The following is a 13,975-nucleotide window of genomic DNA, read 5'->3' as shown; positions in this document are numbered from 1 at the left end:
TGTCAGCACTGGATAGATGACCTGGACCCCCACCCCCAACACAAAAAAAATCAAACAGACATTGGATTTAAACTAACTTTAGACCAAATGGACCTAACAGACCTTTATAGAACATTTAATCCAACAGCTGCAGAATACACATTCTTCTCATCAGCACATGGGACATTCTTCAGGATAGACCATATGTTAGGCCACAAAACAACTCTCAACAAATTTCAAAAGATTTGAAACCATATGAAGTATCTTCTCAGGCCACAATGAAATAAAACTAGAAATCAATAAGAAGAGGACTTTGGGAACTGTATAAATATACGGAAATGAAACAACATGCCCCTAAACAACCATTGGGTCAATGAAGTCATTAAAAAGAAAATAAAAGATTTCTTATAACAGATAAAAACAGAAACACAACATGCCAAAACCTATGGAATACAGCAAAAGCAGTGCTAACAGGGACATTTATAGAAATAAATGCCAATATCCAAAAAGTAGAAAGATTTCAAATAACTAATTTAATGATGTACCTCAAGGAACTAGAACAGCAAAAACAAAACAAACTCAAAATTAGTAGAAGGAAAGAAGTAATAAAGATCAGAGCAGAACTAAACAAAATAGACTGAGTGTGGTGGCTCACACCTGTAATCTCAGCATTTTGGGAGGGCGAGGTGGGTGGATCACCTGAAGTCAGGAGTTTGAGACCAGTCTGGCTAACATGGTGAAACCATGTCTCTACTAAAAAATACAAAAATTAGCCAGGTGTGGTGGCGTGTGCCTGTAATCCTACTACTTGGGAAGCTGAAGCAGAAGAATCACTTGAACGCAAGGAGGTGGAAGTTGCTGTGAGCTGAGATCACACTACTGCACTCCAGCCTGGGCAACAAGAGGGAAACTCCATCTCAAAAAAGAAGATAAAAGAACGAAACAAAATAGAGACTAAAAAATTACAAAGGATAAACAAAATAAAACACTTTTTTTTTTGAAAAGATAAAATCAAGTCAACAAGACTAGCCGAGGGGGAAAAAAAAAGACTCAAATAAATCAGAATTGAAAAAAGACATTATAATCGATACCACAGAAATACAAAGGATTATTAGAAACTACTATAGACAAGTATATAATAACAAATTAGAAAACCTAGAAGAGGCCTGGTGCGGTGGCTCACGCTTATAATCCCAGCACTTTGAGAGACCGAGGAGGGCAGATCGCCTGAGGTCAGGAGTGCAAGATCAGCCCGGCCAACATGGCAAAATCCTGTTTGTAATAAAAGTACAAAAAAATTAGCTGGGCTTGGTGGCAGGCATCTGTAATCCCAGCAATTCAGGAAGCTGAGACAGGAGAATCGCTTGAACTCAGGGGGTGGAGGTTGCAGTGAGATGAGATCATGCTGCTGTACTCTAGCATGGGCGAGAAGAGCAAAACTCCATCTCAAAAAAAAAAAAAAAAAAGAAAAAAAAGAAAAAAAAAAGGGCAAACCTAGAGGAAAATTCCTGGATACATACAACCTACCAAGATTGAACCCAGAAGAAATAGAAAACCTGAATAGGCCAATGAGAAATAGTGAGATAGAGTCAGTAATAAAATGTCTCCAAACAAAGAAGACCCCAAACTGGATGGCTTTACTGGTTAATTACGGCAATTTATGAATAACAATTCTTTCAAACTGTTTCAAACAATTAAAGAGGATGGAATTCTTCCTAACTCATTCTATGAGGCCACCATTACCCAGATACCCAAACCAGACAAGGACACAATAAAAAAACAAAATTACATGCCAATATCCCTGATGAACATAGATGCAAAAATCCTCAACAAAAATACTAGCCAAGTAAATCCAACAGTACATCAAAAAGATAATACACCATGATCAAGTCGGATTTATCTGAGAGATGCAAGGATTGTTCAACATAGGCAAATCAATAAATGTGATACATCACATTAACAGAATGGACAAAATCATATCATAATCTCAATAGACACAGAACAAGCATTTGATAAAATTCAACATCCCTTTATGATACAAACTCTCAACAAATTAGGTGTGGAAGGAACATATCTCATGGTAATAAAGGCTCTATATGGCAAACCCACAGCTAATACATGGAATGGAGAAAACCTGAAAGCCTTTCCTCTAAGAACTGGAACAAGACAATGATGCCCCTGTTCACCACTCTTTTTCAACGTAGTACTGAAAGTCCTAGCTAGAGCAATCATGCAAGAGAAAGAAAGAAAAGGCATCCAAATTGGAAAAAAAAAAAGGAAGTCAAATTATCCCTCTTTGCAGATGACATGATCTTATATATAGAAAAACCTAAAGACACCACAAAAAACCGCTTAGAAGATAAAAAAATTCAATATAATTGTAGGATGCAAAATCAACATACAAAAATCAGTGGCATTTTTATACACCAGTAATGAACTAGCTGAAATAGAAATCAAGACAGCAATTCCATTTACACTAGCTACAAAAAAAAAAAAAAAAAAAAAAAAAAATACCTAGGAATAAATTTCACCAAGGATGTAAAGGACCTCTACAAGGAAAACTAAAAAATATAAATGAAAGAAATTGAAGAGGACACAAATGGAAAGGGATCCCATGCCCATGGATTGGAAGAATATTGTTAAAATGACTATACTACACAAAGCAGTCTACAGATTCAATGCAATCTCTATCAAAATACCAATAACATTCTTCTGAGAAATAGAAAAAACAATCCTAAAATTTGTATGGAACTATAAAAGACCCTAATAGCCAAAGCAATCCAGTGCAAAAAGAACACAGCTGAAGACATCACAATCCTTGACTTCAAAATACGCTATAAAGCTTTAATAACAAAAGCAATACGGTATTGGTATTAAAACAGACACATCAACTAACAGGCCAGAATAGAGAGCCCAGAAATATATCCACATTTGTACAGCCTACTGATTTTCAACAAAGGTATGAAGAGCATAAATTGGGGAAAGGACACTCTTCAATAAATGGGGGTGGGAAAACTGGATATCCATATGCAGAAGAATAAAACTAGACCCCTATATCTCACCATATACAAAAATCAACTCAAAATGGATTAAAGACTTAAATGTTAAGATGTAAAACTATAAAACTACTAGAAGAAAACATAGGAGAAATACATCAGGATATTGGTCTAGGCAAAGTTCTATGGCTAATACTTCAAAAGCACAGGCAGCAGAAACAAAAATTGACAAACAGGACTGTATTAAACTGAACAGCTTCTGCACGGCAAAGGAAACAATAAGAATGAAGAAACAGCTGTCTTTTGCAACTATTTATCCAACAAGAGACTCATAATCAGAATATACAAATAAATAACTTAAAAAAAACCCAAATAATTAAAAAGTGGGCTAAGGATATGAATAGACATTTCTCAAAAGAAGACATACAAATAGCCGACAGACACATGAAAAAAATTGCTCAATATCACTAATTACTGGAGAAATGCAAACAAAACTACAATGAAATATCATTCCACCCAGTTAACATGGTCATTATCAAAAAGACAAAAAATAATGGATGTAGTCAAAGATGCAGAAAAAAGGGAACTCTTATGCATAATTGGTGGGAATGTGAATTAGTAGAGCCATTATGGAAATCAATGTGGAGGTTTCTCAAAAAACTTAAAATAGAACTAGCATATGACCCAGCAATCCCATTACTGAATGTTTACCCAAAGGAAAGGAAATCAGTATATTAAAGGGATTTCTGAATCCCCATATACATTGGAGAACTATTCACAATAGACAGGATAATAGGATCAATCCAAGTATCCATCAACATTTTAATGAATAAAGCAAATGTGGTACATATACCCAATGGAATGCTATTTGGCCATAAAAAGCAATGTGGGTGGGACTTGAGGTCCTTATGTTAAATGAAATAAGCCAGACACAGAAAGAAAAATATCACATATTCTCGCTCATCTGTGGGAGCTAAAAATTTTGATCTCATGGAAGTAAAGAGTAGAATAATAGTAACTAGAGGCTGGGAAGAGGGTGGGGTGAAGAGAGATTGGTTAATGGAAACAAACATACAGTTAGAAGGACTAAGTCCTAGTGTTCAATAGCACAGTAGGGTGACTATAGCTAAGAATTTATATTTCAAAATAACTAGAAGATTTGAAATATTCAACACTCAAAGAAGTGATAATTTTTAAGATGATATATATCTCAAATACCCTGATTTGATCATACATTAAAATATCACTTATAATCCATAAATAGGTATAATTATTATATATCAATAAAAAATTGAAAAAAAAAGTAGCCCCATGAGGTTTTCATACCTATTAGCTTTATATTAATTGTGGAGTATGATAGAACACAAAAATTATAGAACTCTTGTGTGGCAAGATTCTAACCAATAGAAGCATAGAACCAATAAAATTGAAGGAATACCTCAGACTGCCTATTCTGAAAATTTATTAGATTTCGTGGATCTTTTTCTTTATATAAAAACAGGTCGATTTTTAAACTCTGGGACTTACTTGATTTTGGATTTGCCCCAAGAAAAAAAAAAAGACTTGTATTGAAACTTTTAAAATAAATGAACTGTATCACCAAGAAAGATAACTCAGATGCCACTGGATATAGTTCAGTGAAGCCACACATTTCTTGAAGTTGTGCCCTCACTGACATCAAATGATGTCAACTCTACAGATTTTCTGACATTTCTTTAATATTTACCTTTTTGTATATAACTTAATGAAAGTAGGTACCTCTATTTGTGTAGACAACTCCTGTTGGCAAGCTCTTAAAATCAAAGAATTCCTACTTCGTGAATTTCTTTTAGAATCTGCAGAGTCAATGTCTTTAAAATGGTGAAGAATTTCTTTGCCAAACAAAGTTTCAGGCGGAATAAAAATCTTGGCACCCTGGGTTCAGATGGAGCATCTGTGATGCTTGGCAACACATCTGGTTCTGCTGCTTTGGTGAAGAAACATGCTTCTCATCTCAACATGCAGTGGTGTCAGCCGTGTCAACGACTCTGCCAGCGATCCTGAAAAAATCGTGTCTATTTCTACGAATGTTGTCAACCTCCCGAGAGCCAGGGCTGACACACTGCTATTTCGAGAGTTTTTGTCAAGAAAGGGGAATAGAAGAGGAAATTCACTGCTGCAATACAGAAGTTAACTAGCTTTCCAGAGGACTTGTCTTGAAACATTTGATTGACTTTCAAATGAAAGTTCTTTTTTGAGGAAAAGAAAATCCAACTATCAGAATAACCCAACAGGAAAAAGTCCATTCATAGTTTGCTTTCCTTGATGGACATTCTTACCAAATTATCTATGTAAATCTTTTCATTTAAATTATTTTAGCCCAACTGCCACTCTGGAGGGAATGTCAGAGACAGATATCTACCTAAACATTCCAAGACTGGAGAAGTGCTTCTGCAAAGTGGAACAAGGTGTAACAAAGCTTGACAGGTAGAAACCCACCACCAGCTGGAATCACTAGATAACTCTTTGAAAGCTAATTCTGTTTCCAATGACTTTAACATAGAGGCATGAGTACATAATAATTTTTTAAAATGTGATGAAGCATTAATGATGCAGAGTTTTCAAAAGATGATCGCAACACAATATGAATTCGACAAGGATTTTGGAGAACTCCAGGATTCCTCACTGTGCATAATCCTCATCTAATAAAGCCACAGCAGCTCCCATTTTGTTACTGTTTTCTTTTGCCAAGTCTGTTTCTAGCACTTATTGCCATAAAACTGAAAAGTCATAGTCAAATGGATATCAAAGATAACAAGCCCATTGCTGCATCAAAACTACTCCATAATATCACAATCAAGTCAAACACCACCCTTCTTGTAGAAGCTTGCTTTGGAATTGAATGAAACATTATTTTTTCCTTGTAAAATTTTTATTTATCTCAGGTGTTTGAGGAAACAGGCATTGTTCAAGAGAACAGTGGTGAGGGCAACAAAGATGACTTTATAAAGATACTTTATAGTCTCTGTAAAACAATTCAATTTCCATGGCAAAAAAAAAAAAAAGCACATGAAAAAGTTTGTTTGTGTATATGAGTGTGTGTGTGTGTGTGTGTGTGTGTGTGTGTGTTTTGTGTCCTCTTCTGGGGAGAAAGTATAAATCTTCAGATTCTCAGAGTCTGTGATTTAAATAAGACTTAAATTCACTGTCCTTTCAGGGGCAAAACATTTTAAGGAATGAAATGAATGTTGAGAAGCAGTAAAATTCTTCATCTGAAAAATGAAGTAAACCATAAATTGCTTCTCTATTCACCAATTAATATAGACTTCTAAACCAGAAAGTATACAACTGCATTACAAATGCACAATAACCCACTCTCATTTTTGAACAAACTTTTCTAAAATCAAAATTAAGAAATTTGGATAAAAGTATTTGCTTTGTTAGATACTGTTTTCAGTTTTCATATTATATGAAAAAATGTGTAGCTGTATTTACATAGACCAGTGGGATGAAATTAATAAGGACAAAGGAGGAACTCAGATCTAGTGCTCTGAAATACAGTATTGTTTGGAGAAGTATAGGAAATGCAGGTGGCAGTTACCTGTATTAGTTTCCTATTGCTGCTGTAACGTGTTACTGTAAACCTAGGTGCTTAGAAATCACAAATGATAGGTCAGAAGTCTGAAATGAGTCTCACTGGGCTAAAAGTCAAGATGTGGACAGGGCTGCATTTCTTGTTCAAGGCTCTAGGGGAGAATCCTTTTCCTTGCCATTTCTAGCTTCTAGAGACATTTTCTTGGCTTCCCCCTTCCTCCATCTTCAAAGCCAGCAACAGCAGTTCCCTCCCCCTACCAGTTAGTTTGTGTTTTACTGATACTGTGCACCCTGTACTTTTTCCCAGTGGTTACCAGCTGTTCATTCTTGGTTATTTTTTGGTCTTTAGGTCCTTCTCATACTTGATGAGCCTGCGGGGTTCAGGTACATGCTTTCTTGGGCTGCAGATCTAACAGCTTGTACTTCTTGCCCTTATAGAACATCCTGTGGTTCTCTGAGCCTGGTTAATGACAGTGAGAACAAGGGAGGTGGACTGAGGACCCTGTACCACCTGTCACACTGTCAATGTGCAGCTGGGAGAGCTCTACCTTTAGGTGGTCCAGCTGTCTCAGAAGCTCTTCCTTCTTGCCATGAAGGTCCTGAGGCTTGATCTTGGCCATGGCTTCACATGCAGCTGCCAGCTGCCATCTGCTCTGATGGCCTCTCCACTTGCGATTACATTAGGCCCAATCAGACAAACCAGGACAATCTCCCTATTTTAAAGTAGGATGATTAGCACCCTTCATCCTATCTGCTGCCTTAATTCCTCTTTGTCATGTAACATGACATCTCCACAGGTTCCAGGGATTAAGTCATGGGCATTTTTGATGTTATTCTGCCTACTACACACTCCCTTAGTTGAAACTGTAGGAAAGGATTGGATGTGTAGGAAAATAGTGAAGAGAAGCAGAAACCTAGAGATCCTAGAAATAAACAGTCTCTAGCTGGGGTGAAAGGTATATTCCCTTACTGAATTACCCTAAAGACTTAAAGATCATGTCTGAGTTAACTTGCATCTGTACTTTGACAATCCCCCTTCTCCCAGAGAACCTAGTCATAAGGTAGGGTAAGGATGCCAAATTTGGGCTCATAAAAGTTGAGTGTTAGGTCTGGCTCTTCCACTTGTCTATATCTTTTAGCAATTCACTTAAGTTTGGCTGAACCACAGTCTCCTCATTTTAAATTAAGGGGGCGGTTGAACTAGATTATTTCTTGGGTACCCTCCAGTTGTACTGTTGCTATGATTCTAGATGACGTAGATAGTGTTTCTGCGGACTCAAGGTGAGTGGACTATCAGCTCAATGGGTGTTTAAGCACCAATAGGTTCCCAAAGGAGAAATGTATCCTTCCCTGATTTTTAATCTTATTATTTGCTCTTCTCCCTTGCCTGTCCAACCATCCCTCACCCCAGATCAGAATAGATAATCAAATGGGATATATTATACTGTAACTGTAAAATATACCTCAGTTTATACCCCTGGTATGAAATGTTCCTATAATCTTTGAAAGAATATGATTTGGGAGGCTAGTTTTCCTAATTTGTTTACTGTAGCATAGGTAGGTTCCAGTCTTGCAATAAATACATCCAAGGAACACAAGGATTGTTCTTGCTCTAGAGCATGGGTGGGTCTATGTGGTTTTGATAGGCAGAATTCTAAGATAGCTGCCAAGATTCATACCTTCCAGTAGATATATCATGATAGTCTCCCTCCCCTTGAATGCGGGAGTGGGTTTTGTAATATGATGGTGTATTAGTCTGTTCTCATGCTGCTAATAAAGACATATCCAAGACTGGGTAATTTATAAAGGAAAGAGGTTTAATTGACTCACAATTCCACATGGCTGGGGAGGACTCACAATTATGGCGTAAGGCAAGAAGGAGTAAAGTCACATCTTACATGGTGGCAGGCAAGAGCAAGTGTGTGCAGGGGAACACCCCCTTATAAACTATCAGATCTCATGAGACTTATTCACTATCATGAGAACAGCACAGGAAAGATCCACCCCATGACTCAATTACCTTCCACCAGGTCCCTCCCATGACACATGAGAAATATGGGAGCTACAATTCAAGACATTATTTGTGTAGGGACACAGCCAAATCATATCAGATGAAATATGTGGTCCCGTGACTAGGTTACGTTCTATGGCACAATTGCCTTTAAGAAAAACAGATTATCTTTGATGGGCCTGGCCTAATCAGGTGAGGCCTTAAAAGGAACTTGTCTCTTCCTGAAGAGATTTGAAGTATGGAGAGACTCAACCCAACAGATTCTCCATTGATAGATTTAAAGATGGAGGAAGCCATGGAAAATGGCAACTAGTATCAGATAGCCACCAAGAAAACAAGGACCTCAGTCCTCCAATTATAAAAAACTGAATTCTATCAATACCCTGAATGAGTTTGGATATGAATTCTTCTCCAAAGCCTTCAGGTGAGAACTCAGTCTGACTGATACCTTGAACATGACACCCTGAGCAGAGAACCCAACTGAGCTGTGCTGGACTTCTGATCTACTGAACCGAGAGCTAAAAAGTGAGTGTTGTTTTGAGCCTCTACATGGGTGGCAATTTGTTATGCAGCAATAGCAAACAAATAAATGAAAACAATGCTATTCCAGTTAAATGTGGCTTGATAATTTTAAAAGGAAGTGTTTTCCTTGTGCCTCCTTTCTTCTTGCCTTTCTCCAAAGCCTTAATCTTTTTCCCCACTGTGCCGTTATTTCATTGAATATAACTAGAAAATGCCATTTTGTTGGATTAAAATCTTCTCTCATATCACATCACATATCATTCCCCTAACCCCTCATAGTTCATTTGAGATGCCAGAGATGCCCAAATCTTGGGTATGATATATACATGTTTTAGGGCTGGAGAATCGAACTAGAAAACACAGAGTTCAAGAATTAAAGCAAAGAATCTGTTTATTTTGAACTAACTCAGGTATGTTTTATTTGTTATATTTAGTTCTCTTGAAACACAGTAACCTTGACATAATGGCTGAAGAAAAAGAAGCAATGTAAGCATAAATGGCTGAATATTTTAATATCTTTTATCAATAAACATTACTAGAATGCCATGCATTCGAATCCATGCTTTTTCTGAGGAAAACCTGCATTTTATCTTCTGCTTCCTGATATCGCAGCTGGATCTTATTACAAGGGTAGGATGCACCATGGGAAGCATGCCTAAACTTTTTAAACTACAAAAGGAAAGCTGATCTTCATTAATTAGATTTCTAGATTATACAGACTGACCACTGTATTATTATCTATAACATGGTGAAAAACACTATTATATGGCTTGTTGATAGCTCCACCTAGGTAATTTAGCTAAGCCTTATTTGCTAAGATATTCTATTAACCACAAAGGCAGGATTTGGTGTCAGGTCAAAAAATCAGATCAAACTGTGACTTTGTGGTTGATGGTTCAGAGAATGCTGTACAACAAAGGGAATTGAGAACGCAGTATGATGTCTAACATTTAATTCAGGAAAAATGTCATCTCCAGCACGGCTTAACAGAGTGCTACTACATAATGCAGATAAGTGAAAATATTAACAAGTCAATGATTCATTACTAAGACTCACCATGTAAAACCCGTATTCTCTGCCTTTGTGAAAACCATGGAATTGGATTAAAAGAGAAGCCACCTAATTTTAGATTTAAGCAAATGTGAGCAATGGGTTTGAGAATGAAGGGTAAGTCTGTGGATCACAAACCCTCACCTGAATAATGATTAGCTCTTTTAATAAGAAACAACATTATATATATATTTTAAAGCTATAATCTGGAAGAACCTCAAAATCTGGGAATCCAGGTAAATCATGATTTAGCTTTTACCAACTTTAACCAAAGTCTTCCCTGGTGCTACAGTCAGTATGAAAGAAAAGCTATTACAAAGCTATTATGTTAATTACAATTTTGTCTGCTTCAGCTTCATATACCTGTGTCTTTGTCATGTATATAATTATGCAGAGGGAAAACACCCTCAGCTCAAATGAAATAAAAGATTTCAGTTTATGCCCACACGGACCTTGTCAAGTAGCCAATGACTTGCCCTTTCATTGTGAGTGACTAATATCAATGCTGGCTCTAAAGAAAGACACTTTTCATAATCGCCCAACAATCTGCTAAGTGAAAACATGTGGATAGGCTTAGGGAAAGCCTGCCAGGGGTCTTGGCGGAATGGAAAACAGGTGCTCTCATTCTGTGCCATGTAATACCCCATTTACCCCCAAGTCCAAAGGTTATAGGACTAATAGCTGCCTTGTGGTAATCAGGGAAAGCCAAGACACTGGCCCTGGTGAAACATCTGGGACATATTTTACATACTTCCAACATATGCTTCAGGTTCAATTAAAGTGAGGCTTTGGCACATTTATTAATCTTTTTTACTTTTATCCTATAAGAGGACCCACTGACCTGACCCTACTATTATACCATATGAGAAAACAGAAATAATGAGAGCTAGAGGTCAGTACCTGCTCGTATGGCAAAGAACACATTTGTTTTCTCATGAAATTCCATTACCCATGACTCTATACACAAACTTTAAATAAAGGAACCAACGAATTTTTCAAAGTAGGAAATTACCCTTCTTCCACTCAGACGCACTGATAGCCAAGACTTAACATTTACTGCTGTGAGAGCCAGTCGAGGTGGAAGATGGAACCTTGCAGGATCCTTTCATATTTCCATTTCTTATAGGAAAAACTATATTTCAAGACGTCCACAAGATTCTTCCCTCTATTATTCAAGCACTTAAAAGTCTATTGTAAATTATTACATTTGAGATTTTATTCAGATATGATTTTTATGCTATCAATTGCATTATGAGTAAAAAAGAAAAACCTCCTTTATCGCTCGGATAAAAGGGTTGGATTTATGAAAATCAGCTCACAATCCTTTCACATGGAAAACACACTGCCTGTCGGCATCCTGTACAGAAGAATACAGTTGAATTCACACTGTAATTTAAGCACTCACTTTCAATCAACTTTGGTAACTAGATCTGAAAATGTGTTAGAAGCAGGGTGTCAATTTCAGACTACCAAACACTAGATTACAATAGATGTTACTCCAGAGATTTGGTGTTGTTTCCCCCGGGCATGTTCCACTTGACATCTATGTTTTGGTGAGCTGGTTAACCAGGTGTGTCTACTTCCCATACTTAACATCTTCTCCATTAAAAATGCCCATAAAAAGGGGAGAGATTAGAAGTACAGGACATCAACAAACTGACTAAAAACATAGGTTGACTTCAAGCAGGGACATTAAGTACTAGACTTCACTAAGGGTTTCCATTTATTAACATTTCTGGGGAAACGCCTGCTGCTGGGATGGATCTTTATGGTGGCTTTAATAATAAAGCAGCAACAAGCAAGAGAAAATGGCCATAAATGGATGGCAGCTCAGTGTTTATCAGCAGAGAAATGATGATTCAGAGCTGGCATGTTGAGTTAAAATACAAGCACTCTACAGCTCTACAACTGACCTTAGCAATAAATCATATCATTTACTGCCAGAAGTGTATGCTCATGTTATTTAACATTAAAAACAAGCACATATGTGTTTTTGCAGGAAGGAGATTTTGTTAGTTTATGTTTGATGATGTTGCTAATGACTAAATGATGTACAGAAGAAAAATTTCACATAAAAACTCTGTCGATTTAAAAATGTTTGAAATAGTGTTAGAAGGGAGAAAGTGTGTGTGTGTGTGTGTGTGTGTGTGTGTGTGTGTGTTTTCCTTCAAGCATTGAATATTAGGAAAAAAATCATGTGGAGAGTTAACGAATCACTGAATTTTTTGACATTTCTCATGCATGCTTCCAACACACAAATTATTTTATTTTTGGAGACACGGCCTTCAGTGGCACACAAATTCTTACATTGGGATATAACTGTACATCTTTACTGGAATCAAAGGTCAAGGGCATAAATTAAAATATACTGTTTTCCTCCTTTCTTCAAAAAAAAAAAATTCACTGCTTTACCACAACATAAATCAGATTCTGGTGAAGGTCAAAAATCTGGTTTTACATGCCAAACAATGTGGAAATAACGAACGATTTTTTGTCCTCTGCCTCTCGATCTCAACCTACGACTTTTTAGATTTTAGGTCTGGAAATGCCCAGAGATGATGATGTAACAGCATCACTATCCTCCTTGCCATAGAAAACAGTAGTTCCAACCCCAGCCACTGCTGCAGTGGTGCAAGATCATTCTAATTCCTACCTCTTGTTGTCCCCTCTCCCTAGGGGACAACCAATCCAAGCAGTCCCAGAAACTGGCTGTTATTTACTGTGGTCACCATCCCCAAATCAACCAGCGATTGAATATAAGCCTCTCTGAATGGGCTTTCCTGATGGAGAAACCACGTGGCCATTCCAAACCTCAGCAAGGGCAATGAGCACGGGGGTTATTTAAATGTCCTCTGGAGCACTCTGCACATTCATGTCCTTTTGCTGAGCAATTGTTCAAAAATTACAGATGACAATATCCATGTTCAACTCATGCAGGCTATGTTTTCACTCCCCTGTTCCCCCAAAGCATGGCTCAATTTGTAATACTCAAGATAGGACAAATTTTTGCCCTTCAACAACAGTCGTCACTGCTGTTATCTTCATGAGAGCTATCAAGTTCCAGACAAGCTGAATTATTTTTTTTTGTTCCTGGCAGAAAAATATTTGACCCAGCTCTGGACAAAAGCGAAAAGGATTTATAGCCTTCTCTCCCTCTTTGCAACATGCAGTGGCATTGTTAGGATGATAAACAGCACTGTCCAATTTTCTGGACTCAAACACTTCAACTCCTTTTTTAACTGTCTGTGAAAACAGTGTCATGTCTACATTTCCCCATCCCCAGGTACCCAAGTGCTGGGAAAGATAATTACCTTGTCATCTTTGTCATCTTCTTCTTCCTCGTCCTCTAGCATGTCCTCCACTACCTGCAGACAGAAACAGAAGTCATTTTCTGTGCTCTTAAAGGAGAGAATTTTGTTCTGTCATTTTGAACCTTTTGGAAATGAAAACTTTATATTAACATTTGAAACGGGCACACTGAGAAGGGATATTCAACCTAGAGATAGTGATTAGGAAAACGCTCTGCCTTTCATTGATTAAAACCAGGGAACCGCATCCCAGTTAGGGGAACTGGATTCATGTGAAATGTTTTGTGACAACCTCAAGAATTTGAAATATGCATAAGGTAAACCAACATTAATTTGGAGGATGCTTTAAATCAGGAAATTTCCCTTCTACCAATTCTGCTGTCTGTATTAATCAGGTACTTGAAATTTAGAACTAGATAACTAGGCATGAAACAGCTCTGCTATTTCTAATTTACTTTTCACCAAATTCTACGATTAAAAAACCATGTCTGTTAATTGATTCATGCTGGTGGTCTATGGCATAAAACTAACAATAT

The 13,975-nt window shown here is 37.2% G+C and overlaps 1 protein-coding gene across 12 annotated transcripts in view; it reads right to left on the bottom strand.

The window, feature by feature from the left end:
• MCTP1 (multiple C2 and transmembrane domain containing 1) overlaps positions 1–13,975 on the bottom strand; it is a 594,209-nt gene that overhangs the window by 60,300 nt on the left and 519,934 nt on the right. For all 12 annotated transcript variants that reach the window (XM_050794290.1, XM_050794291.1, XM_050794293.1 and 9 more), the window contains one exon: positions 13,443–13,496. In XM_050794290.1, the coding sequence (XP_050650247.1) occupies positions 13,443–13,496 (54 nt within the window). The remainder of the gene's footprint in view (positions 1–13,442; positions 13,497–13,975) is intronic.

Source organism: Macaca thibetana, chromosome 6 (assembly GCF_024542745.1).
Source record: "Macaca thibetana thibetana isolate TM-01 chromosome 6, ASM2454274v1, whole genome shotgun sequence".
NCBI classification, from domain to species: Eukaryota; Metazoa; Chordata; class Mammalia; order Primates; family Cercopithecidae; genus Macaca; species Macaca thibetana.
Note: the sequence above shows the minus strand (reverse complement) of the source record. Positions and strands in the feature narration are given on the sequence as shown.